Source organism: Corvus kubaryi, unplaced genomic scaffold, assembly GCF_017639235.1.
Source record: "Corvus kubaryi isolate FWS band 111438036 unplaced genomic scaffold, C.kubaryi_AGA036_p1.0 37353, whole genome shotgun sequence".
In the NCBI taxonomy this organism is placed as follows: Eukaryota; Metazoa; Chordata; class Aves; order Passeriformes; family Corvidae; genus Corvus; species Corvus kubaryi.
The window spans coordinates 5,551,241-5,578,082 of NW_024581115.1; the positions used below are offsets into that span (position 1 = coordinate 5,551,241).

General features: G+C 41.8%; 1 protein-coding gene across 1 annotated transcript in view; it reads left to right on the forward strand.

Annotated features, from left to right (window-relative positions):
• The window catches only part of TBCD (tubulin folding cofactor D), a 114,652-nt gene that overhangs the window by 37,038 nt on the left and 50,772 nt on the right, over positions 1–26,842 (forward strand). Inside the window, exons 15-17 of the mRNA XM_042032715.1 lie at positions 11,080–11,236; positions 19,694–19,751; positions 24,137–24,166. Coding sequence (XP_041888649.1) covers positions 11,080–11,236; positions 19,694–19,751; positions 24,137–24,166 — 245 coding nt within the window. The remainder of the gene's footprint in view (positions 1–11,079; positions 11,237–19,693; positions 19,752–24,136; positions 24,167–26,842) is intronic.

A 26,842-nucleotide genomic window follows, 5' to 3' on the forward strand; every position in this document is an offset into this window, starting at 1 on the left:
GTACAAGTAACTTGTGGGCAACAGAGCTGGCTGTCCGCAGGGGGTAGCAAAGCTTAAAAAAATAATTTTACTCATTTATTAGAGACTGACTTTTTTATTGAATGCCTTTGTAGCTTTAATATTCTTGCTTTTTTTTTTTTCCCTTCCTCTCTTCATTTTTATTTAAATTTTTGTCCTTCATGAGTCTCCTTTCTGAAGGCGGGACTGAACTAACTCCAAGCTTGCTTGCCACAGGAACCTGCCAAAGCTTGTCTATATTCGACAGCCAAATGCACAGGTCCTGGAAAGGGAAAGGAGTCACTGCAGGAAGGATTGATTGTCATGTCTGTGTGTTTGCTCAGGACCTGCGAAATCCAGCAGTGAAATGGGAAAGTCAACTGATCACCCACTGATAAGGGCTGGGACTGGCTTTTAGTTGTGTTTTTAGTTAGAGTTTGTAAATGACAAATTTCTTAGTGCATGTGCCAGTCACCTGGTGACATGGCTGAGCTGTTCAGTGAAATGTTTTCCTCTCACATACAGGCTGGCAAAATGTTTTGATACTTGTAGCTCTGTCTAAAAACCACTCCTGTTAATGCATAGGCAAAGGGGCTTTTGGCTACTGATTCCAGTGTTACAGAGATGTTAAAACTTCTATTCAAAACTGAGCATGAGAACCCTCTTGTTTCATCCACTCCTGTATGGATTAGACAGCTGCAGATTACTGAATCTTTTAAATACAGATGTATGATCGACTTCATAGTTGGCAAAAGTAAGATTCTTTGAATGAAAATTATTAAGGAATTTTTATTAAATTATTGTCACTACAAAACCTGTTTAGACAGTGTATAAAAGTTGTTCCAAAATCAGTCTTTAAAGCAGTGTCTTAAAAATAATTTAAAAGGTGTTGCCTTTGGTTTGGTGGAACTATTTACGGACATCTACTTCCCTGTGTGGGTATGCAGGTCACTATGCTTCCTCTTGCTGGGCTGGTGTAACTTTCTGGAAGAAAAATTCAAATGATAAGCAATCACTAATTTTAAGGTAGAAGAGTGGCTCTTGTGATATGTTTTATTTTTTCCCTTAATTATATTTCTATTATTATGTTTCTATAACGCAGCATAGCAGTGTAAAAGGTGTAACAATATTACTGTCACATTACTCTCTAGTTGTTTGTAAATCCTTTGTTTTAAGATGGAATAAATTCTTCCATTTAGTTGTAAAATATTTTGAAGAAAATTTGTGCATTAGAAATTTCTGCCTGTAGAGACAGACCTTTCCAGTGTCTGCATTCAGAAACACCTCTGGAAGAAAATTGCAGTTTGCAATTTGTGGCATCTAGAGGAAGCTGTTGGACTCCTTCAGTGTAGCTGACTGAAGTGGGATAACAGACAGTCAGAACTGGAACTTTGATTTTATTTTTCCTCCTTCTCCCCATTGCCTGTCCTTGTATTTGGAGTGGAAATGTGATGTCCAGTTGCTGCACTGACCCACGGAAAATGTTTCAAACCCAGCTGCTTCCTGGAAGCTGCTGTTCTCAGTCAGGTCAGCTGAAATCAGCTGCAAGCAAAGTAGAACTGGAAGAAAAAGAACAGCTCATGTAAATTCTCCAAGCTTGGGGCTTGGATGATGTTAAAAATCCAGATCCGGGGAGAAGATTCATTGGTGGACCCCAGAACAGGACCCTGAGAACTCCTGTTTGTGCAGACTTGTAGAAATGCTAAATCATGATTGCAGTGCTGTTGTTTCCATGCTTATTTTTAACTCTTATCACATCCTGTGGCCCCAGTCTCCTGTGGGTAGCACCTTTTTCATCTACCTGAGCTCGAGTCAGATTAATTAAGAGCACCAGGACTGACATAATAAAATTTGGATTTATTGATACATTTCTGCCAGGTTGCCTTTTTTTTTGTTTTTAGATGTGGTTATTTTTGTATCTCTGTGGGGTTGAAGCTTTTATCTTCTTTGGTGTAGAATATACTTCTTTATTCTAGGTTCCTTTGTTAAAATTCAGTATTAAATAAGTGTTGTTTAGCTGTAGCTGAATTTATGGATTTAATTACTGTAGCAAAATCCTGTCATTCTATAAATGTTACAAACTTCCTTGTGTCTGCTTTTACATTACTTTTTTTGGCTCAGCTTTAGCACTAAATAGAAAACAAAATACCAGTTGCAGAAACTCTGCATCCAAATGGGGTAAAGTTACCCTGTTCTGGATACGCTGCCTGTCTCATTTCTGTTTTCCTCTTGCACTTCAGAATTCCAGTCCCTGGATGTGTCAGTTTGTGCCAGGTGTTGCTCCAGTCAGGTATCACCTCCGTGTTAATCAGAGACTTCTTGCCCTTCTGCTCTGATGCCAGGAGTGGCCCTGCTGGTTGCACTCAGGGCTCCAGTGCTGCTCCCAGGGGATGGACACTGGTTCTCCATCACCAGCAGTTTTTCCCAGGTCTTTGCAGAGATGCCTTACCAATCTGTGAGCTCTTTAGTTATTCCAGGAGAGCAGAATGATCCTAGGTAATTGTGGGTAGGGATGGACATGGAGCTCTGGTGAAGCTTAGCTTCCCCTATACAGGAAGTGCCTTGGAGCTGCAATGTTCACCCGTGTCACCTTAGCTGTGTCTGGATATGTGGCTTTGAGCTCAGAAAGTCCTTTTTTCTTTCTAGGATCACTTGAGCTGAAGTTATCGAGGGATTTGGCTCTCTGCATCAGCATGTTTGGGCTGGGTTATTCCCCACCATTCCCAGAAGGGGGCAAATGGATGTGAATATAATTGCTGTAACTCACATCGTGCCCCAAAACGCTACGTGATTCTCATACAATATTCTCATAATTATTTTTTTCTATCCCATATGAATAGTTATTAGTCTTAATGCTTTTTGAATAACACCTTTGAAATGTGCCTTTGTTTTTCACAACAATCCAGTCCCTGACTGCAGAGATACGTCTGGGCAGATTACTGTGCTGCTGTTTGGGAGCCACTTGTTCAGGATTACTGGGGCAAATTACTGGTATGGGAAAAGAATAAAAGCTCAGTAGTTAATAGCAACTGCAGATCCCATTTTTAGATATTTATTGTGGCCTGTGCTGTTTGGTCTGGAACTAGCATGATCTTTCCTTGGGTTCCCTTAAGCAGTGAAACATCTTGGGGGAAGTGGGAAACAGCAGGAATTGGGACTGTAGGCAAAGGGATGAACTGTTTATAAGGGAGGGTTTTTACTGGTGACTCTTTTCCCTGTCAGTCATTCTCACAGGGATGCAAAATGCACTTTCAGCTTCTGCTTGAAGCTCTGGTTACAATTCTCTTTCCACTTGTATCCTTTTAAAAGCGATTTTCGTGCTGAATATTTTTTCCTTTTCTGCTTTTAGTTTCAAAACTTACACCAGAAATTCTGAGCCAGTTCTCTTGCCTCTGTGAAGTTTTGCTGATAGAATCCAGCAGTAGGACCTGAATTGTGTCATGTGCAGTTCCAGGGTATACAAACTCACTTTTCTTTGAGCCATACCTGGCGTGGGGCTGCTGTGGTGCTGCTCTCACTAGAGAGCAGGGAGGCATGGAACAAATACTCCCAGACTCAACATACTTTTAGATTTCAGTTTAATAAATAGCTTTATTTTCTGAAACGTGTCAAATTTTATAAGTATATATATGATTAATATATGTTGTTTACTATTTAAATAAATTTTTAAAGTGGGGAGTAGAAGCCAGCAAATACAACCTGATGTTTTGTTTTATTTCATTGAACAATACTGATGCTGCAGTTCACGAGCTGCAGCTTGGCTGTTACGGTTTTGCATTCAAAGTTACATGTCACCATTTAGCTGTAAAATTTCAGTTGTTATTAGAAGGGATCATGCAGCATAATTTGCATGTGGGAGAAACTTTTCTAGCAAAATAGCCAGAAGTCAACTAAAATCTCATGATCTGATGATGGATTTGTGTGCAATTCTGCATTTGGAATTGCAGCACCCCAAAATGAAATATTCCTTACTCTACAGTGTATGCTAGAACCAAAAACTTACATTTCAGTGTGGTTTCAGTATGATTTCACAGCTTTTGTTTTGTGCTGTATTTGTGGTTTTGTAGGCTTCAGACTATTATTTTTAGGGGTTTTTTTTATTTAATTGGGTGGGGACAAATACTAAACAAACAAGAGAATCCCAGTTTACTTGAATTTCTGGTTTGCTCGTGAAAGGACGTTATTAAAATTTCTCGTGATGACAGCACAGTATAAACTTTCTAGCTAATAAGGTGTGTCATGTAGAGGAACATGAACCTTCCTGGGCGTTCTTAACGTGTTGGTGGTGAGCTGAAGAATGTTCTGGCGTTGCTCTCAAGGACTTACTGAGCACTGAATAGTCCCAGCTGTGTCTGCTGCGAGGCCACAGGGGCCTGGGCTGTCTCTGCTGGAAGCCAGGGACAATCTCTCAAATGCAATCCATGTTAGTGTTTCACCAAGAGAACTTCCTTATGGGGTCCTCTTCCTGCTATAAAATCGAGTGTGTGTAAAATTAAGGTTGAAAACATTTGCATCACCGAAGAGCAAGAGAAGGAAGCCAGGGAAAGCAGATTGGAAGAGCCCTGTGGTTACACTTGCAGTGAATATGTGCTTATTTTGGGAGGATTCCAGCCAGGAAGATGTTACTTTTAATCTTCCTGCTCTCTTAAATACCCTTACCCATTCACAGGGAATAAATTGGAATACTCCAACAATCCCTTGCTCCTTTTTAAACAGTGGCAACAATGAAAGCAGCATTTGAACAGAGGGAAGTAATGCTGATGGGATCCAGGGATAATGGGAAATTCAGGAGTCTGGTACTGGTGGGTCGGTACAATTGATCTGAACCTGGAATTTGATTTTTTTTAGTCTCAGTATAAATGAAAAGTAGAAGTAAAGAGTGAGAAATATCTATTTGTGCAGAATTCTTCTGTTCATGAGTTACCTTCAGAATAAAAGGAGCATCAAAAACCTGTAAGAAGCAAATAGGGAGTGTTGAAGGTCTGTTAGTGAGGGGCCTGAGGCACATTTGAGAGGGGACTTGGCAGGCTACGATATTGTGGGATTCCATGACAAAATCCTGATGCTTTTTGCCTTTTCAGAGAGGTCAGACACAACTCTACCAGTATGCAAAAAGAGGCTGGCTTAGGGACATATTTGTGAGCTATTTCTGCTGAATGGTAAGCTCATGGTTGAAATAGGAAACACTGGTTCTCTCAGTTGGTGTTTGCTTTCTGTTTTAAAGATATCCCATTGTCAAGTGTATTTTTGGTGAAAAGTTTATGAAATGAAGTCTCTGGTGCTGTCAGATGGTTTCAAATAGACTCAACCAGTCTCAATAGCAGATGCTACAGCTTTGAAGGAAAGTCTGCGTACACATGACTGCTGTGTCTGTGATTTTAAAATTCCCTCAGCTTCTGGTGCAAATATCTTGTTGATTTTCTATTGTTAATTTTTTCTTGTTAATTTGGTTAGAATGGATATGTGCTCTGGGGCAGTACCCAATTGTCTGTGCTCCTGGTACAGAGAAGACTTGATCATGTGCTGTTACGGAGAAAAGATTGGATTCCTGTGTATTTTGTCTTTTTATCTGAGAGTAGAGGGGATGGTGCTTACTGATATTATATATAACTAGATATACTTAAAAAAACCCCCAGAGTCTCCTTATTCTACACAGTGGACAGAAGGGGCATTTTTGCTTGTCCAATCTCACTGTGCCGTTTATGAAAAAAACAAAAGTGAACCCAATACTGCTTCCCAGAGCATTTTAGAAGGAGGTTTAACTTAGACCAGGATTTGAATAGTCTTATGGAAATCTATTATGTAGCTTCTTAAACTTGTTTACATTCTCTGTTTTTAAGGAGTACCTTCTGTGATTTCATATTCCAGAGTAAGTTGTTTGTTACAGATTTGCAGGTGCCAGGAGTTGGAGGAGAGGGACGATGCATCACGAAGTCAGGCTTCTGTAGTGTGCTGGTGTGTTCTGTAGTGGTGGTGAATTGTGAGGCTTTTGGCAAAATTCCAGGTGCTTTTCATCAGAGATACAGGAAGAAGTAGAAAAAAAAAGAAAAGATCTACCTGTCTTAGTTGGACTCTTTAGAAAATCGAGAACACCCAAACCTGAAAGGCTGGTTGTGGAGGAATTCCTTCTCTCTAACACGCAGGTGAACTTTAAAAATGATGTATGGTCTTGAAAAGAGCCTTTTAAAAAGTTATAATGCCTATGTCACCGTAATAGTTTTCAAATTAGCAAGGAAGCTTTATAAATAGTGCAGATTTATTTTTTTTTCACTAGCCAGCAGGTATGAGCAAGAAGAAATGCCGTGTCTGGAGCTGCAGCAGGAAAGGTCCCTCCCCCAGCACCACTGGGAGATGGGGTAAACACTGAGCAGGGAATAAATGACAATGAATCGCTTCTGGCTTTTTCACCATGGGGTTTTATCTTGGTATTGCACAACTTTAGCCTTAAGGCTGGGCTTTCTTGGGTGATACTTCTTTTCTGACATGCAGTGTTATGAGTTTACAGAGTTTTTATACTCCTTTGGAGTAAGTAATTCGTTTGCTCAGTAGGATTTCTCCACAAGCCTGTTCCTTCATGTCTTTAACTGCAGTTAGCTGTTGGTTCAGTCAGAGGCAGAGCTCTGTCAGCTGTACACCTGTGTGAAGGTCTCTGCTCTAGCCTTGGGTGTCAGTGGGTCCCCAGAACATGGAGTGCTCTGTGTTTCAGAACTGTTCCGGGTCAGCAGCTGCTCTGAGTGCAGCCAGGCAGGGGGCTTTGAGCTTTTAGGGCTGTGTTACGTAAGGATGTTGGGATGGACTGGCTGGAATCCAGATCTGTCTGCTTCCTGCTTGGCTCCTCGCCACACTCCTCGCTCACACTCCTGTCAGCGCCGTGGCACTGGTGCAAGGCTGCCTTTAGCCCTTTGCAGAGGGCCCTGGCAACCAGAGCCAGTGTCCAGCTCTTCAGCACTGCGTTTGAGAAACGTGACTGCTATCAAACAGTGAGCTTTTGGGGCAACGTCCAGCTTAACCCACCAACCCTTCTCCCTGTCTGACAGCCAGCCTTTGCATTCCATGTTTTCCACCCTCAGCAGCCAGGCAGACAACAACCTCCTCTGCTGCCCTGCCGTGATTCATCGCTGGAGCAGGTCTGTCCTGTGGGCTGGCTGAGATAGCTCCATGGAAAAACTACCACGTGACCATATAATTAAAGACTCTCTTAATTCGTTACGTAGTGAGAGACTGAAGTGAGATTGCAGCCAGACAGACGCAGCCCTTCGCAGTCACGGGGCACAGAGTGCTGGTCGGGTTTGTGGAGGTGCCTCTGCCCAGCCGTGCGTGGGCTCAGCACTGGGGGCAACAGGAAGGTTCCAGCAGCTTCAGAGTCCTCACATCCCTTCTGGGCGTGCAGGAGCTGTGGTACCCTTCCCTCTTCCCTGGCAAACTTGTAATGAGGTCAGCCCCGGGGGCAGGAATGGCAGAGGAGAGGTCACCCGTGGGCGGTTTTGAGGCACTTGCTCTTGGGGATGGGATGTCGGAGCATCTCACAGGAGCACAGAGAACTTTTCCACAGCCAAAGCAGCACACACATTTTGTGATCCCCACTGGAGAATTTATCCTCTCAGCCCTTTAAAGGCCAGTTCTGGAGTCAACAACCTATATAGAGAACGAGAACAATTCAGAGATGTTTGGCAGCATTTTAAACGAGTACTTATTTCTGGTAATGGGCCTAACCTGAACTTTCTGGTGTTTGCATCTGTGTTGAGACAGTAAATATCAGTACAAGAGCCATAACGAAGTTCCAATTAGGACCTGCCTCTTTCCAGAGGCTGGGATGCCATGTAGGAGTGAGTGGTCTCAAACCTGATGTTCTGTACACGGAGGAGCCAGAGTTGTATTTTTAGGAAACAACACACTGCAGATGTCTGCACTAGTTATTTTAAGCCTGAGGCTCACAAAGAGGCTGAATGTTGTGCACTGAGTTAATTTTCATTGACGAAAAATTTGAAGAACAAAATTACTATATTCTTTGTGTTGAATATATAACTGTGTTTAAACTTCATCATTCATTAATTGTAGCGTTTGTAGCTGCTCCTACTGTGACATTGTGCACAATGCACCCTTCAGGAATAGCAAACGTCCACTTTGTAGTACTTTTTCTTATGTAATTCTAAATTAGAAGGATTTGCGATATTTTTTTTATGGATTGGAACAGCTTCTCTGCCTAAACAGTCCTTATAAAAACAGTGCTTGTCTAAGATAACATTGACATAATCTCTTTTAAGTTAAATATTTTAGTTTTAAACTAAATTTAGAGAATTCTTACTTAACCTCATATCCAATGAAAATCTCTTTTAAATTAAATACGGTTGACTTGACATTTTGCAATTTTCTTGTGGAGACAAGGCCTAGGGCTGAGGAACAGGTTTTTGTTGTTTGCTTGACTGCTGTATTTGTATATTTTATATGATAAATATTGCACTAAATAAAAAAAATTACTATATGGAGTTAAAGTGACAAAAGGCTCTGGATGGCACAGGTTATAGTCGAGGTTGGTGTAAAGTATGTTTTTAAAGGACTAGTAGAAGGGATCTTTCATTTAAATACATGGAATCTTTCAGTATCCAATGTCTTCCACAAGCTCCTTCACCAGACTTTTATTGTCTCTCACCTGCCCTGAGCACCCGACTGTGTAAGATCTGTGTTTAAAAAGCAAAATATCTGTGCAACCTGTTTCCAGCATGTAGAAAAAAAAACCAACCCAACCCTGTTGTTTGTAATGCCAGAAGTTGTTTCTTTATTTTCCAAGGCTTGAGCACAGGGCTGTGCTGCAACTGCAGTGACACTCTTGGGCATGGCAGGGTGGGGTGAAGCAGGTGCTTATTGATACCTTCAGGCTACAGGTAAAGGTGACTGTGTTTTCTTGAGCATTCACAGGCTTGCACAGGTGGATTTTGTTTAAATAATCAGCTTGAGAGTGGACACTATTTATCCTCTGGTTTTGCTGGCACACTTTTTAAACAACTGAAGATCTGTGAAGTAAAGATGTGAAGAACTGCAAACTGGAGATCTGTAAAGAAATGGAAACTTGTAAAATTAAAGCTAAACTTTTAAAGTTAAAGCTGTAAAGTTAAGGAACAGTTCAGATCTTCTTGCTGCAACTTCCAGCCTCCTACTTTTCAATAAAAAAGGCATGTTCATAATTTCAAAAATCAAAGAATTTTGTCTCCGCCCTACCAAACTTAAATAAGTTTCTTCTGGCAGATTTTTGTTCTAAAGTTTTTGGATTTTTAAATCTGTGATTTTTTGGGTAAAGTGACTTTAGGTTAAGATTTGACACAGTGTTGGAGGAACTCTAGAGCAAGAAATTAAGTTAAACCAGGAATTTTGGGTAGTGTTTCTTCTGGGTTTTTATAACTCTTAAATACCAACGAGAACCTGCTTTTTTGAACATGCAAACACTTGTCAGGAGCAGTTTTTATTCAGCATTTCCCATAGCCCATGGTTCACCAGTAGATACTCAACCAGTGATAGCACAAAACTTTACCAGATGATGCCTAGATCAGTATTTCTCTTGTTCTTGTGTTTCTAATGACTCGTGCTGCATACCTCACCTTGTTTCCCGTGTTTGTCCCACCTTCCCAATGCCCACTGTTGGTCCCTTCCTTTCCTGTGTCTCCACACTTTGCAGTCACACAGAGCAATGCTGTGAGTCCCAGATGTAGGAAAAGGACACCAGAGAGGTGTGAGAGCTCGAGCTGCCCTGGCCAGCAGCCCCTGGAGCATCACCACTGTCCCTGACCCTGACACACTGGGTGCCTTTTGGTGGCGTGCCCAGCATTTGGGACATTAAACTGCAAAACCACCTTTTTTCTTTCATGGAGACAATCCAAATGTGAGGAGCTGCTGGAGGATCCTCCTTCCCCCTTTCCCTCACTGCACAGAGGTGGGAGTGCACTCACAGCTGTCGGAAGGAGCTGGAGTGATCACCTGCACTGAGGGGAATGTGATGCAGCTTTGCAAAATTGCCTTTGGCGCCTGCTTGAGTGTTCCTGTAGAACCAGCAAATTCCATTTTTCTCATCAGTTGATGCGGCAGTTTTCAAAACAAGCTAGGCAGCATTTTTAAATACTTTCATTGCAGTTTCTTTAGGAACTGGGAAATGTCCAAAAATACAGCAGGCAGGGATGGATCGTTGTTCCAGAATGGGAATTGCGCTGTTTCCCATGTAGTGTTTATGCTTCTGTTAGCCAGATCTCGTCCATCCCTGTATCTGCTGCTTAATTTTCTTTAGCAGCTTAAAATGAATTTAAGCAGCCTTTTAACACTTCACTTCTCCAGTCACGGTGTCTATCTTTTTGTTTAAAGCAGCAGTACACAGTGATGAACAGCACATGGAAGTTTTAATTATTTTGTGATTATATCCACTCAAGGATATCCAGGCACAGATTGCTAATAAAATACAGCTCAGTGATCCCATTTCTTTTTAATGGGATCACCTTGGGACAAGTATTTTCTAAGGAAAAAAGATGTATTTGATAAATTTGATACAAGAAAAAAGAAAACAAGAGAGAAATTGTGGGGTTTTTTTTAGAGGCTGTTGTTTCTGCAGACATTATTCATCTAATAAAGTTGTGCCATCTAGAGAGAGATGTATTCAGATTTGCTGTCTGGATGTGCAGATACCAGATGAAGGCCCTCTGGGGAGCCCTGCATTCATATTTCTTAAACTGTGGCAATGTGTTACTAGCACGGTGTAAAAAAATTATCCTTTCAGGTTTTAGAAGCTCTGTTATCTGTAGAGAAATGTTATTGACTCCTGCATGTAGTGACAGGACAAGGGGGAATGGATTTTAACTAAAAGAGTGTAGGTTTAGGTCAGATATCAGGAAGAAGTTCTTCCCTGTGAGGCTGGTGAGACCCTGGCACAGGTTGCCCAGAGAAGCTGTGCCTGCCCCATCCCTGGAAGTGTCCAAGGCCAGGGCCAGAATGAGGATTTGAGCAACCTGGTCTGGAAGGTGTCCCTGCCCATGGCAGGGGGGTGGAATGAGATGGTCTTGAAGGTGCTAATTGTTGCTGTTGTGGATGTTTCTGCTGTAACAGTGGTTCCTGTCATGCTGAAGGCGCTGACGTACGATGAGAAGAGGGGGGCGTGCAGCGTGGGCTCCAACGTCAGGGACGCGGCGTGTTACGTGTGCTGGGCCTTCGCTCGCGCCTACGAGCCCGCCGAGCTCATCCCCTTCATCAACCCCATCTCAAGGTGAGCTGTGCCAGTAGGAAACTGATACACACTGACAGGTCGTTTTCCTAAATCTGTTACAACTTAACGTGTCTGCTAACAGGTATGCTGAAAAATAAAGAATTGCATATGAGTGGGATGGCGGTGACATAAAGATATCTAAGTGTTTCTGTATCAGGTGCGATGATTTCATTTCCCTCTGTTCATCTGTAATAAGAAAACCAAAGGAAAATCCATAGAAATTCACTGTAAGTGGGATAAGAGAAATCAGTGGAGGCTTTAGCAGGCTGTTATCTTTTGTCTGCTTGATCCACCTTCTCTGTGGGGAGCTCAGTGACACCAACTCAGGGAGTTTAAGAAGATTTGGAACCTTAGTTCAGTAGAGGTAGAAATAACAAACTGAGGAGTTGTTTTATGGAGTCATAAAGAGCTGGAAGTACTAGGAGAAAACTTAAGGAAGAGGTTGTTTCTTACTTTTTTCAGGTGGGTCTTGTTCTTAACCATCCAAGATTTCTGGGACTTTGTCAGATGGGTGTTGTGCAAAGAATAAAATATATTTTTATTGACCAGCTTACAGCTTGAAAATTGAGCAGGTTAAGTCTGAAAGAATAAAGTACACTTCAGCTCTACTTCCATACAAACTATAATTTTCCTTTTGAAGTGCTCCAATTCAAAGATTATTTTGAATAAAAAAATTAAACCATTTCAGTTTCTGAAATGGGTCAGAACTTTATGTGGCGATACTGAATTCTTAGTAACACAGCACTTTTGAATAGTGGGGGTTTTATTATTCCTAAGAAGATGTTTGAGTTAAAGTTAACAAATACATGAGAGAACTTTTCCTCTTTTGATACCTTGTGGTTTTATAGAGCAAAGCAGAGTCCAGGATCTCGCTTAGCAGTGAATGGAAGTGCCTGGTGTAGATCTTTTTCAATCTGTGGTTTCTGTTTCAAAAGACTTTCAAAAGTAAAATCTTTAAGAAATTTCCAAATCTGTGGTACTGCAACGGTGGACCAGAAGTTGCTGCAACTTTTCACTTAATACTGTAAATATCATTGCAGATACAAACTGGTTTTACCTTTTTTCTTTCATCTCATGTTTTCCTTCCTCCGTGGCTGTGGGATTCTCTCTTTATTGTTTGGTCTTTTTGTTGGCCACACGCTGGCTGACATTTCAAGGTGTCTTAATGGGTGACTTGCACTGCAAACACACAGGTGGCTTCTAACAGTTTCTTGGCACACTTTTAGTACAACCATTGATAGCAGCAACTCAGGCAATTTATCTCCATTGGAAGGGTTTTGATCAGTGGTCACTTAGTATTTTCTTTTTCAAAAAAAATAAAAAGAAGTTTGGACTATACAGTGATCTGTGGCCCTGGATATCTGCCTTAATTTTTAGGGACTTCCTTGCTTCTTGATTGCTGACAGAACTATTTCAAGCTCATCCAAAAAGCCTAGTTTGCTAACACTGGGCTACCTACTGAGCTCAGCAGGTTCCCAAAGAATGTATGACTGTTTCTTTCTTCTTTAGAAACAGTAGTTAAAATTCTTTGACACAATCTGTAAATTAATCTATTTTTATTCCTTGACCACAGTGTCCTGGCTGGTCTCTGCTGTTTTTCACCCCCGTAGCTTCACTTTTCAGTGCTGGTCCTTCAATGCAGGATCATCCAACAGGTCTCTGTCCAGTGGTACTTGCTCCTGCCGTTTTTTGAGACCTTGATAAAACCTTCCTTTCTAAGAACCTGCTGTTCAACTTCTTAAGGCCAAACACCATTTTTCTTCCATTTTTAACACAGTGAGCAGACAAATTCTGAGGCATCTTAGCCTTGTTTCTCTCATGAAGCTGTTTCATGGTGTTTTGATGATGTTTCATCTCCAATGGCATGGATAGTAAAGGAGAAGAGTCTGGTAACTCTAAGCTGTGCTAGAATGTGATGCCATCCACTGTTTCAGAATAACTTTTGGAAAGAGAATGTGGAGCTCCAGAATAGCCCTGCTTCACTTTGGCATGCTAGCAACAGTGACATTTGCCACAGTAAGGGCATATTCAATTCACTTCTAGCTGAGTTCATGGTAAATTATTTGTAGTATGAAATTCTTACCTGAGGGTACCTAAAGATGTACTTGCACAGTGAAATAATGCCGTGAGTACAATCTTGTATTCCTGTTTTTAATCTAACCAGCACTAATGGTAGCACTGAAGGCATGCTGACACCTGTGACCAGACTGGTAACAAATGGCCCTGGCAGGCTGGTAGCAGCTCTGCAGAGTTACATTTATGTTCTCACTGCCAGAAAATCTTCAGTCTTGGTATGGCCAGACTCATCCTGAAGTCTGGTTCAGATCTGGTGATTTTTCTAGATTTGGTCAGCAGCTTGGTGAAAATAAAACCTCTGCTTCCATCCTCTGAGTTGAAAAAGTTTAAAGGTTTCTTTTAAGGTCAGGCAAGCTTGTTGCTTGTGAAAAGCCCACTTGTGAGTGTTCAGGCCTTCTCTTGATCAGAATTCTGATCTGATCTGTTTGTCAGAACTTTTCTCCTGCTCGTGATGGTTTGAGCAATATATTTCATAAATCATTTACTCCTTTCACCCTGCCATACTGCAGTGTTGTTCTCCATAGGCTTGAGGCAGGCTTACCCTTGTGATTTTTCAGGGTTTGTGGTATTTTGTTTTACGGTCACAAAGCCATTGGTGGGACCTCTGGAACAGGTGCTTAGAACAGCAGGTTGTGTTTCTGAAGAAGTTCATGTCCTTTAGCTACCAGCCTCTTCTGGAAACAAATTATTTTCAGGAAAGTGTCAAGTGACAATAATTGAGATCCCTCTGCCTGTGGTAGTAATACCAATGAGTGCTGTGGCTGTGCCACCTCTGACAACTTCAGTTGTTGGGAATAAATTGGTGGGATGTAGAGAAACACGGGGTGGAAGCTGAAAATTGCTAATGAACAGCTGTAAGGTGTTGTGGTTTGTAATATCTTAGTTTTCCAACAAAGCTGCAAGCTATTTTAGCAAGCATTAATGCTATATAAGGCTTTACTTAAAAATCTTTGTAGTTATAGTGGCCATTCCTTTTCTAAATCAACTCTTGAAGGTAGAATTGCCACTCCAAAGAAAAATGGTGAAAACAAAAATTCAAATAAAGTATGACACACAGTTTCACCTATTGTGTCAGCAAGCCGATAATTACATATGGCTTTTTTTTAAATCTAGCCTTAGGTGTGTCACTGTTTTACTTAAGGAAGAGTCATACTTCTAGCCACAAGCAAATTGTTGCTACCCTTAAAAAATGCAGCACTCAGCATCTTGAAACAAAGTGCATAATATCCATTGTGAGCTGAATTACACAGCAAAAACATCTGCCTGGATAAGGATACACACTGTTACAGAAAAATAGTAAACACCTTCCAAAACGGTAGTGAGTGATTGCAGTCCTGAACTGCTGGCTTCACTTAGTGCTGGGAATTGCACAAGGTTTATCCTGCACTCAGTGTTTAGCTGCTGGAGGCACATGGGACCCACTTAGGTACCCAAATACATGAACTGGGTCCTGCCCTACATCCCCTTAACAGCAGTTAAGGTGTTAAAGCAGAGGGTGATTTGTGGGGGATTCTTTTTTCCTTTTCTTGTATCATTATGTAATTGAAAGATGTGTTTTCAGCACATAAGGAACATAAATATTTCACTTTGGACCAGTGAAAAATCACTTTAAACTGCATAAAGTCAGATTTTTTTTTTAGTGAAATTTCTGACAGTGTTTTGAAATAAATCCTTCTCTCCATCATTCATTGTCAGCTGATTCTTCCCTGTTTTCTTATGAATGTTCTGTTCAGTGATGAAATTGGCAGAATATTGAAGTTGCAAACAGATTGCTGTAGATCCTAGATCAGCCCTTCTCCTTCCTGACCTTGCCACTCTTCTAAAAAAACAAAAAGAAAGCAAAAATATGGAGAACACTTATTGGAAATACATGTCCAAGAGTATTTCTAATAGTACTTGCTTGTATTTTTCCATGTCAGTTTTTTTTCCCTTTCCATATTTCAACAAGATACACTTGCTCACATCTGCTTAATGGTTTGCTTAAGTCTAGTTAAACTGGTTTCTAAAACCTTGCCTCATCTATTCAAACTACAGGACCACAAAAAGAAAATTCTTGGCAGTGTAGATGAAACTTCACTTCTTTTGCAGGACAGTGTTGCTCTTTTTTGAGATGCACTCACTGAAGTTGCTGTTCAAGCATATCATTATAAAATACTACTTGACTGAGCTTTGTTTCTCTCCCAGTCTCTACATGCAGCCTCTCTTTTTAAGCTTACCTATGAGGAAAGTGAAACAGAATTTAATGACTTGGAAATGCAGGTAATTTGATTCCTGCCCCCTTAGGTGTGGAAGTTGCTGTCTGTGAAGTGGCAGGTGCACAGCAAGCAGCTGAACTGTTTTGTTTAAAACCTAAACAAAAAATAAAAAGGAAAACATACTTGCACTCTGTAATACAATTAGAGTGATTAAATGGTTGCTGGCTATCTGAACCGCATGGAGCTGTGCAGGGTGCAGGTTCCTTTGCCTGTTGTGGCTGGTGTAGGGTGTCAGGAGCTGGGATCTGTTGGGATCTGGGATCTGTTGGGAGCTGGGATCTGTTGGGAGCTGGGATCTGTCTCTGTGCAGCAGAGCACGGGCACACGCCGTGGGTGCAGCGCGCGAGGGCGGGCGGCCTTGGCTTCCCCGGGGTGCTGCCTGGCTTTGGGAGGGGGGAACAGGCAGGTGTGGCTCAGGATGGATGATGGAGCTTGCTCCAGGGCAGGATTGTCCTGCAGAACTGGGGAAATCTGAAGCATTGCTTTGAGCTATGTCTTGTACCATGATGAAATACGGAGAATGGCTTTCTGCTGTCATGTACCTGCAGAGGAGAGCAGGGTGCTGAAGGCACTTGGGTAAAGTGACCTCCTGCAGGGGCATCTCAGACCTCCTTTTTTCTTTCTTTTTTTTGTTAATAGCAGGATTTGTCACTCCTGTTCTAAGTATTTTTCTTGTTGCTCTTTTCCACATGTGTATTTCTTAGACTTTCATCGTTGTACTTCAAAGTTTTGGATTGGAATAACCCACTGAACAGTGTAGGAGGGTGGGTGGCCAGCAGGAAGTGTGAGAGCTCTGTGTGAGCTGGGTTAGAGGGACTGCAGAAGCAGGCAGTGTGGAAATGGGAATGTCACAGCATTTCTCCTTCTCCTTAGACCTTCTCCTAAATAAAAGGAGGCATTAAATCTGAGACAGTCATCTGCAGTGTGGCTGGAGCAGGCCCTTCTGCTTGCTCCTGCAGTGGTGTAACACAGCTCCATGGGATAAAGTTAATAGGGGAACTGCTCTGGTCTCAAAAGTGAAAAAAACCCCTGAGTCTAGATGTGTTTTCATCACCCAGCTTGCTGTGTAGCCCTCCCAGCTGGGCACTGGCACAACTGGAGAGGTGCAGAAGGGGCTGTTTGCAGCAGCAGTGCATGACAGACCTGAGTCTGACTCTGGTCTCACCTCCTTTTGTTAACTTGCTTGGATTGTTCAAACCCACTTTGCTTGTGGTGGTTATTGTGCCTTTCCCTTTCCTAATGTACAGCAGGGAGGAGAGTTTACCATTCTGTCCTGTTACCACTTAGACTTCACCCTTTTTTAGGGCACAGGAAGGAAATTTTGGGTTTGTACCAAATAGGTAAGAGGTTTGAGAGTTTATTTTTCTCATCCCACAGCTTCAGGGTGACACACTGGAACTGATGGTAGCAGCTTCCCAGGGGTTAGCAGTAGGATCAGCTTCTTGCTGCTTGTGGCTAGTGGAGACTGGAAGTGCCTGCTCCAGGTGGTAAAGGGAATTCAGGTTTATTGCCTGGTACACCTGGTCCTTGTAAGTTGAGGGTAATTGGTGTTTGTGCTGTTTCTGTGTTCTGATGTCTCTCACCTGGCCTGCCTCTGCTCTCTGGTGATTTCTACCTTGTCAGGGAAGGGAATGAGATCCAGGTGGGCTGGGGAAGTGCCCACTGCCATACTGAATCCTTCTGACTTTCCCCTGAAGCTGGCTAGGTGAGTCCCTGGAGGAGCAAAGAAGGGAAAATGGAGAAAGGGAGAATTATTAGTTGACTGATAAAATTGCAACTTACTTTTAAAGTCTGTTTGTGTTTATTGTGCACTTAACTGCTGTCATGCATACAGGCTCCATATCCCTCAAGGAGCCAAGAAGGGTGATCCATAGAGACTGGAGGGTGCAATAAGGAGACAGGAAAGGTGTTCTGTAGGGGCTGGAGGGTGCAAAGCCCATCCTCTGGCCTGCCTGGCAGCAGGCAGGTGTGGTGCACTTGACAAGTCAAGACACGATGCTTTGAGTAGCTTAAAAAAAAAATCCCACTTGGTTTGACATAAACAGTTTCTTTATGTTAGGAAATCCTGGTGCAGTATCACATAAACTCCCACGACAAAGCAGACAGGTGAAGACACCTTAGATGTGTTTCACCCTCGGCACGCTGCCTTCTGCACTCAGCCTGGCTTTGTGGAGGATGTGCCTGCACTTCCAAGTGGGAATTAGCCTGAAAGGAGTATTTGTGCTGTTCGATAAGTTAGAATACCTCATTAAAAGGATTAACATAAAATAGTGGCTGCAGTATGATTTAGGAATATAACGGGGCAATGATAGAATTCTTGGGGTTTTTATTTTGCTTAACACAGTGTTTGGTTGCAGCACTGAGTGACTCAGGTGGTATCACAGACAATATGTTGCTTTGCTGGCTTTACTTACACAGCTTTGTGTTAAGGTAACAGAGGAATAAGAAAGAAATGGGGAAGTATAATGTGATTATAAGATGAGCTTTTGTTTGATGCAGTGAGGGCAGCACTCGATTCTGAGCTTCTTGGTGTGATGAGGGGTGTTTTTGTGGGTGGGGGTTTTCTTTCCCCTCTTTGGAAAAGACCAGTATTGAAATACTGCATAACTGACAAATTACTGTTCTAGCTTACAGTCTGTACAATTAGAAATGCAGGCAGAAATTTGCTTCTTTCTGGTTTCAAGGATCATTTTCATCCCATTCCTTTAGTCTCGAAAGTTCTCTAATTAAAACAGTTATGGGAGCTGGTCATATCATTAAAACTATATACTTCTTAAGAGTCCTTTTGAAATAATTTCTAAGTCTCTCTGTGTGCCAGAGAATTAGCAAGCACAGTATGAAGAGTGTGTATCTGACCCAGCAGTTTTTCAGCAGTGAGCCATGTGTGCTGCTTCCTGATGGAATGCTTCCTGAATGTTTGCTCTTCCAGGCACTGTTGTTTCTGTGAGCTCCTCTTTCCTCTTGTCTTTGTGGCACAGAGGGGTATTGCTCCTGCAAGTAGCAATAAGAAAGCATTAACTGTCTTTAGAACACTTTATTGGGGTTTGTTTTCATTTCATTCTGGCTTTCTGTCTCCTGTTTTCCCTAATGGAGATAAACTGAAATTACAGAGGCCAAGCTGACTGTGCATTTCAGGGAATTGGAACAACGCAGTATTCATCACTGTAGGGAACTGATAGCCACTACCCAGGGAAGTTTGATATTATCAGTGTAATTAATATCCTTATGCTGAAGCAAAGCTATCTTGAATTTACTGTTCAGCCAGTATTTATTTCCGGTTTTGCCTGGAGTCAATAAATCATGTAATGAAGAGTTTCAGGGTTTGAAAGGAATAATCTTCTGCTTAAATGATTCTCCTGAAGTGATGTTTATTTGTTGCTGAAGTTAATTGAATGCTGGAGGTGGATTTCTAAAGCTGCAGACTGCATGTCCTGGGATATATTCTCTCTCCTGTGTTGTGTAGCACATCTTTGAACAGCAGTTCTTTTGAGGCAGAAGAATTACCCTGTGCAGGTCATCAGACTTCATGCATGAAGAAATTGTTTCGTATAATTGTCCTTCTGTCTCGACAGGTCACCCTAAAAAACTGCTTGGCAGTTTATCTTGCAGGTTACTTTCTATCAGGATTTGCATATTGTTTGATTTTTGTGCCTTACAGGATGTGACTGTTCTTGTGGAGATAACTGCAGGTTTCCATTGCTTAACTTTGTGTTGTGTTTAAGCCTTACACAAGACTTGCTGTGCTTTTGGCTATTGAGAAACTGTATTTCCAAGTTTTAATTTAAAATTGCACTGAGTCTCGCATTAGAGATGATTGTTATGCCCAGGTTTTAAACCCCTGCTCTGTTTAAAACAGAAAACCTTTCTGTGCAGTAAATGTATTTGTGTATTCCATAAATTCTTTTGACACAGTGGGGTGGCTGTTGTGCTGTGGGAAGTCCACAGAGAAACAAGGAATTACAAGGTTACTTCAACTGAGATTTTAGTTCAGGCTTGTATTTCTAAATAATAAGCTGCTTAGAGGACGTGCTGCCTGTTCTGCTTAGAAGGCTAAATGTTGAAATGATGGCATTGCACATTTCTTTTCATATATTTGGTACTAATGCCCAATGTTTTATTTCCTCAGTGCATTGGTTATTGCTGCAGTATTTGATCGTGATGTTAATTGCAGAAGAGCTGCTTCTGTAAGTTACCACATTCCAGCTTCCATGACTCTGTTACTTTTTGTTTGTTTTCATTTAATAATTTGTAGACTTAACTACATTGAGCTACAGTAGAGAAGCAAAATATTAAGTTGGGAGCAAAAAAAGTGTTCTTTAAAATCCTTAGAAGTATCATGTGAATTTAGATGTTAACTTATATAATCCACAGATGCACATCTTGATTTATGGCCACAGTTAACAGACTGCTGTATTGCTGTCATGATGATCAAGATAAAGTATCTAAGGAAGAGTTATTTAGCATTTTGTAGTCACAAGATCACAGACAAAAGGGTCCTACATAATACACAGATATTGGCTCTTTTGCAAGGCTCCAAGCTGGTGAGTTTTGTGAGGCTACACTTTTCTGGTTGTGCATCAGCTGTTACCCTTTAATCGTGGCAAGCTGAAAATTTCTAGAATAAGCTCTCTCCTTCAAACATATTTTCAGTTGTTGTATAAAACTCTTTCCATAGGACTGGGAATTTTTAAAAGAAAGTGACAAATCCATTAGGCAGGTGCTCTTGTGTAGTGAATAGAACTGACACCAAAGTATATTCTGTGGGAACTTTTTTTAGAAAATATTTCTGTTGTTGAGAGTTGAGAGCAGTATTCTTAAGAGAAGGGAAATGATGGAGAATTACGGATTTCTCTAGTTAGAGAATTTGTGAAGAAGAAAGAATGGACATCTTATCTATGAGAATTTAAGTCTGTGTGTTGTAGATACTGAACTTGCTTTCTTTAAAAAAAGAAGTGTGAATTGTATCTTTCAACAGATAAACCAAATTTTCTTATGCAAATGTAAAAAACTCCACCCTATAACTGTATGAACTCGAACCAGGACCAAAGAGTGTCTGCCAAAGAACCAGATGTCTCTGTTCCTGACAATAAATGCCACTGTGAATGTGTTAAAAAAAAAAAAACCAAAACAAAACAGCCTTTGCAATATGCACATTACCAAGTCAGTCTGATTTTTTTGACTGAAATTTTGAAAGCTGATGTGTTTATAACATCAGAAGGGTTTCTCAGGGATACCTGGATAGCATCCTTACTTTTTGTAGCCACACCTCTGCTGGTGAGTTGAAGCTGCTGAATGAAGCTGCAGTGTAATTGCTGGGGAAGTGAGTCAGTGCTTGAGCAATCCCACCACGGCTCCTGGGTCTGGAGGTGCTCAGACCAACGCAAGCGAAGGTGCTGCAGGTTGCTGAGTAGTGCCAGGACGTATTCTTCTCATACTGTACAACTAATGAGTATCGGCCATGCTACTGCCCCCAAACTTCAACTCCTACATTTTAGAAACTGTAGAATTTGTTCTTCTTGGCTAGTTTAAGTCCCTTTATTCAAATCAATTCCTAAGAGGAATTTGCTTTCCTGAGAGCTGCACAAAACATTAGGGAGCAGAGGTGGTGGACAGTGAATTATTTATGTGATCCCTAGGAACTGTCCTCAGAATCAGGGTTTATATATACATAGAGGAGAAATCTTTATAACACAATTGCCACTACAGGTGTGCTGGTTACCTTTGGTAGCTTGATTTAATTGTCCTCTGTGATCATCAGTGTGTTTCTTAACTACACTTAAACATAAACTGATAGTTGTACCATGAACTGTGTGCTAAACCAGCGCTGTTGACTAAAGCTGTGAGCTTAGTGCAGCCTGTGTATCTGTATTTCTAATGAGTACAAAACCCAGCACATTCCTCCTCCCTTTCCTCTTCTGCTGTAGCCCAGGCTCTTGAGCTGTCTGCAAGTCAGCTACCTCCAGTCTCACTAATTTTTTCACTAGTGCTTTCTAATTCTGAGCTGGTCAAAATTTGGAATAGCTGTTTGATGGATAGTTAGGAAATTACTAAAGCCTTTTCTCTTATTTTAGAAAGGCAAAGAAATATTTTGTGTTTACCAGCCATTACTACAATTTTGAAGAAAAATACCTGGGAGTGCTAAATATTTCCAATCATTACTACAGTTAAACACATATTTAAATAAACAACATGTTTTACTAGGTTTTCTATCTATTACAATATGCAGTATATTATAATGCAGAGCACCAATAAAATAAAATGGTGAATAGAGACATTTTGAACCCTGAGGTTAGAGAGAATAGAACAAGACTCTGCTTTTGAAGCTCCATGAGCATTCTGGGCTGGCTTGTGCAACTCTTTCATGAATAATCAGTATAAGGAATAATCAGATGAATAAGTGATGTTGAATTGGACTCCATTCAGCTCTGACATCTCAAAGAGAGGTGTTTTTTTTTTCTCTGGGTTGGATGATGGTGTTTAAACTATCTTGTTTTAAACAAAATATTTTTAGAGAACGTTGTCATATTTTTTCAGTTTTTGTGGGAAAGAAGAGCATTCAGGTTGCCAGACTAGTTGGTCACCTTGGTTCTGATCTCATGGAATCTTTAAATTAGTATCTTTGTATCCAGTTTTTCCATCTCCAGAAGGGGATTGTATAAAAAATGAACAATTATTCTCACAAAACACTTGAAGTATTTGGTATCTTTTAGGAATTTCAGGGCTTTACAGATTTTGTATCATTTAGGCACTTGTCTGAGCAGCACATTTTTAAATGACATTGTAATGCAGTGATTGTATGAAATCCCTTGGATATGATAGAGAATGGCATCCTCACTGAAATGTGCCTGTGCTGAGTAAAAAAGGGTCTCAATAGCATAAAATATAGAATCATAGAATTATCTAAGTGGGAAAAGACCTTTAAGATCATCAAGTCTGACTGTTAACCCAGCACTGCCCAGTCTGCCACTAAACCCATTAAACTGTGATTCTGGATACACCCAAATTACCAGAAAATACGTTCTTCATCCCAAATATACCTTTTTTATGGAATGGGCTTATCACCGAATTGCCTTCTTTTCACTAAAGGGGAGCTCAGCTGCACAAATAGCTGGCTGCAGCTTAATGAGCTCTGATTGATCTCCAGAGGGTGCATAGCATAAAATAACAGCCTATGCCATCAGTAACGCATTGAGGGTCTCAGTAGCATCAAACAAGACCTCAAGCTGATGTGGAAGCAGAAAGAAACGAATGCTGCAGAGTGACAGGCAGCGATGTCCTGGCTGGGAGCGAGGTGAGGAGGGGAAAAGGCCCGTGTCAGCAGCTGGGCTGCAGCAGCCAGCAGAGAGCAGCCCGAGGGCACCGCTGCAGCCCCAGCTCCTGCTCCCGAGCCCGCTGGATGTGCTGCCCGGGGCCCCGCTGGCAGCGGGTGGGCTCCCAGCCTGTGCTCTGTGTCCTGTGCTGCCAGCAGGAGCTGGATCTGCCCAGGCAGGTCTGCAGGGGCTGCAGGCAGCAGCCTGAACAGGCAGCAGCACCTCGGGAACGCTCCGGGAGGCTCCGGCTCCATCCCGGCTGGCGTCAGCCCTTGCTCCACCTGTAGAGTATGATCCTTGGGGAGCCAGCTGAACCTGTTGTGTTCACAGGTGGATTACCACAGGGGTACTGTGTGGAGGGAATACAGAAGCTCTGTCTGTCCAAATTCTTGTGGCTTTTCAGTAAACATTAGGAACTTCCCCCCGTCCATTAAATATCAGTTAACAAGTGTCGTCCATCACTGCAAAGCTGTGTGTGCAGAGAGAGTGACAGTTCCTTGGAGGAGTGTCCAGATAACGATGATCTCCCCTCTCTGAAAAGAGTTAAAATTTACAGAAGCTTTTATTAGTACTTAGGATTGTATGTCCTTTAGAGGGATAGAAATAATGGGCTTTTTTGCAAGAGAGAAAAAATTCAAATAGGGAATTAAGTAGGTTTTCTTCTGTATGCCATACAGGTAGATTAACTTTATGGTTGTTTTCATTGCATTTTTGCAAGATCTTGAGTATATTTAGTGCAAAATACAAGAGATATACATGAATATTGTCTTCAAATTTTCAAAGTCCAGTGTTTCAGCATGCTTTCAGACACATGCCCTGCAGATAAGTATTGCAGTCTTGGTGTTTTTTTGCCCGAAGTTTTCATTGACAAAGAATTAAACTTTGCCCACTCTTAGCAAATGATGTTGAAGTCAGACAAGAGTGAGTTGCCTCAGTTGCTGTTGTCTACATCATGCTGTTTTTTCCATCCCAGGGCCAAGCCTTGTGTCACTACTCCCAAGCACTTGTGTGGGTGTGACGAGTTTAATAAAGCTGCATTCTTAAACTGCTGCCGTGCAACGTACGGCTTCAGGAGCAGCAGAACGTGGAGATGCAGAAACAGAAAAGCCCTGCGGGCTTGTTCTACTGACAAAGTTTACTTTATTTAAAACAGAAAAGCCATGGGTCATTTATATTGTTGTGTGTTTTGAATTCATCATCTGGTGTTTATCAAAAAGCAAACCTGACTCGTTTTGGTGTGTTTGTTCTCTGTTCCTCAGGCTGCCTTCCAGGAGAATGTTGGGAGACAGGTATGGTGACTTCCCTGCATCTTCATTCATTTGTGCCTTGGAGGTTACTGTAAGCACGGAGTGCCTAAAATCAAAATTAAACACTGCGGCTTTGGAAAAATTGAGTAAAAGAATGTCACAAAATAATTGTTTTCATTTTTCAATTCATATGAGCAGCAAGTTCTTGTGGAATATTTTTCTGAGGTGTGAGCTTTATTTTAGTATTCCAGTTTGGGAACAAAATGAGCTTACTGGTAATCGTCAGTTCTTCTGAAAAACAAAACCAGCATTTGGGCTGATCGTTGTATACCCTGGAAATTACAGTGCTTTTAAAGCAGGAAAAAGGGCAGTTTTTTGGTTGGGTGGTTTTTTTTTTTTTTCATTGACTATCTAGTTTTCAATAGAAGCAGAACAACTGAAGTGGGCTGTGCAATCATTGCTGCAGTTGGTACCACAGTAAATAAGGCTTAGGAGTCTTCAACTCAATTTTTGGGCTCGTCTGTTGTATCATCTAGATATCTTGAGAAATCTGCTACTTTTGGAGGTACCCAAGTCCTTTGGTAAAAAGTATTGTGGTAGGTTCCTGTGTAACTTAGCAACATTTAAGTAGTTAAAATCCTCAAGACAGCTTTGATTTGCAAGCTTGGAGGAGAAGCAAATAGGGCAAAGCCTTGGATTTAGTGATTTCTCACCGGGAATTAATAAAGCTGAGTGTATAACTAAGAGGAAGTGTGGGGGGGAATGGTTCATTTAGCATATTCTGTGACAGAGCAGGGCATGTGAGCATGGTTAAAGCACTGTTGTTATCAATAAGCTGCTCTTTAAGGGATCTTTGTTAAAATGCTGTCACCTGGCAGCATTCCTGAAAATCTCTGTGTTCTGAACCAGAATATTATTCCTTTAGAACTCCAGCTGTTAAGCAATCCATTCATATTCAGTGTGTGTTTCTAGATAGAAGTAGGTTAACAGCAGAGAAAGGGTGCAAGAACACTTAGGAGAAAGAGGTTAGGGATTTTTGGTGACCTGACCCAGCTGGGTCTGTGATAAACAGAAGCCAGGGTGACTCTTCCCTGGGTCTGCAGTTCCTGCCCTGGAGAGGTTGGGCATCACACAGCAGCTCAGTCTGATTCCACTGTGTGAGGTGCTGAATGAAGCAAATAACACCTTACCCTGACTTAGCTCCAGGTGAGAGAGGATGCTGCAGGTTTAGAAGTGCTTCCATGTAGCAAAAATTCTGTGTTTTTTAAATTTCTTAGTCAGAGGAGTACAGCCCATGTTAGTTTACAGCCAGAAAGGTTCCTTACAGACTCTGCTTTGACCCACAAATGTGTGAGTTGAACACATGATGATTTCAGCCTCTGTGTTGGCACACCAGCAGTGAAACAGTGAGTTTCCATGGCATGGAGGAACTGTCAGGCTCCAGTTGATTCCTGCAGAAGGTCAGAAGTTTTACTTGCTGAACCATTCCTTGGTGCCTAGGAAAATGGTTACTTAATGAGTGGATCCACCTTCTGGAGTTCTCTCCCTGGATGCAGTGTGTTGAAAGAGACACCCTTTCTCTGAATTGGAAGGAGCTAAAACATATTCTCCACCCGAGGTAATAATGCTGATACTAAATAGGTGGAGAAAAAGGTTGCCCTCACTTGTTTCCTGGTTCCTGCCCTGCTTCAGCTTTCCAATTCCACATGTCCTGAATCCTGAGCTTGTTTTTGGCCACAGAAGAAGCCATCGTAAGAATGCCCCTTACACTGTGTGTAAATGGAAGCCCTGAAAGATCTGAAGAATTTTTCTGAGCATAAGTCATGAGAAATGCACTTACTTCTAATAACACCAACTTTTATATTGGAGAAGTTTGAGGTGTTCTGAGAGAATAGAAGCTGTTGGCTGTTCCTGTGAAGCCTGACTCTCCCACTGGCCATGACCTCTGTGTTCCTGAACTCAGGAGTTCTGCTGTCTCACTGACAGGCTTGGTGGCACCGTGACTTTGTGAGATGGCATCGAACTGGCACACTCACAGCTGGGGAGCAAATAGCAAGGTCCAGCTGGCAGCTAGAATTCAAATTGTTTGGCTGAGATTTTCTTGATGTAGTGTGCATCTTTATAATCTTCCATTGTATGTCTTGCTCTTTGGCCTTAAATCACGCTGAGGTGTTTCTCGTGTACGTCTTTGCCCCTAATCAGAGTTTGTGAGGCTTTTGGACAGAGCATTCATTTTACCTTCAAGTTATCAGGGCTTGCAGGCCATCCCTTGGATAAGCCATAAGTACTCTGTCTCTGCTTGGTCCAGTCAGATTTCAGGTTTTGTTTTCTTGGAGCACTGGAATTCTGCTTCCCAGAGCAAGACCTCGGCAGCAGCTGGCAGCTCCCACTGCTTCCAGGATAAGCTGCTTTAGTGATTCAGGCTCAGATGGAGAGATACTCCCCACGAGTTTTGCATGGCTGGATCCTAATGTGGAAGGGATGAGCGAGCTGTAAACAAACCTGCATCACATCCCAAACCTGTACTTCTGGGGAGTCTCATTGTTTTAATACCCTCTGAGTGTCCCTTTTGGAAGTGAGTGGAGTGTCTGTCAGCTGGCTCTTTTCCATTTGTTCTTCATTGTGCCTCATGGATGCTGTGCTGCCTCTGCTGTTCCAAAGCAGCCTTGCCCTGTGATGCTCTGTTGGGGTTTTAGTTTAGTCTGTTTTTTTTTTTTT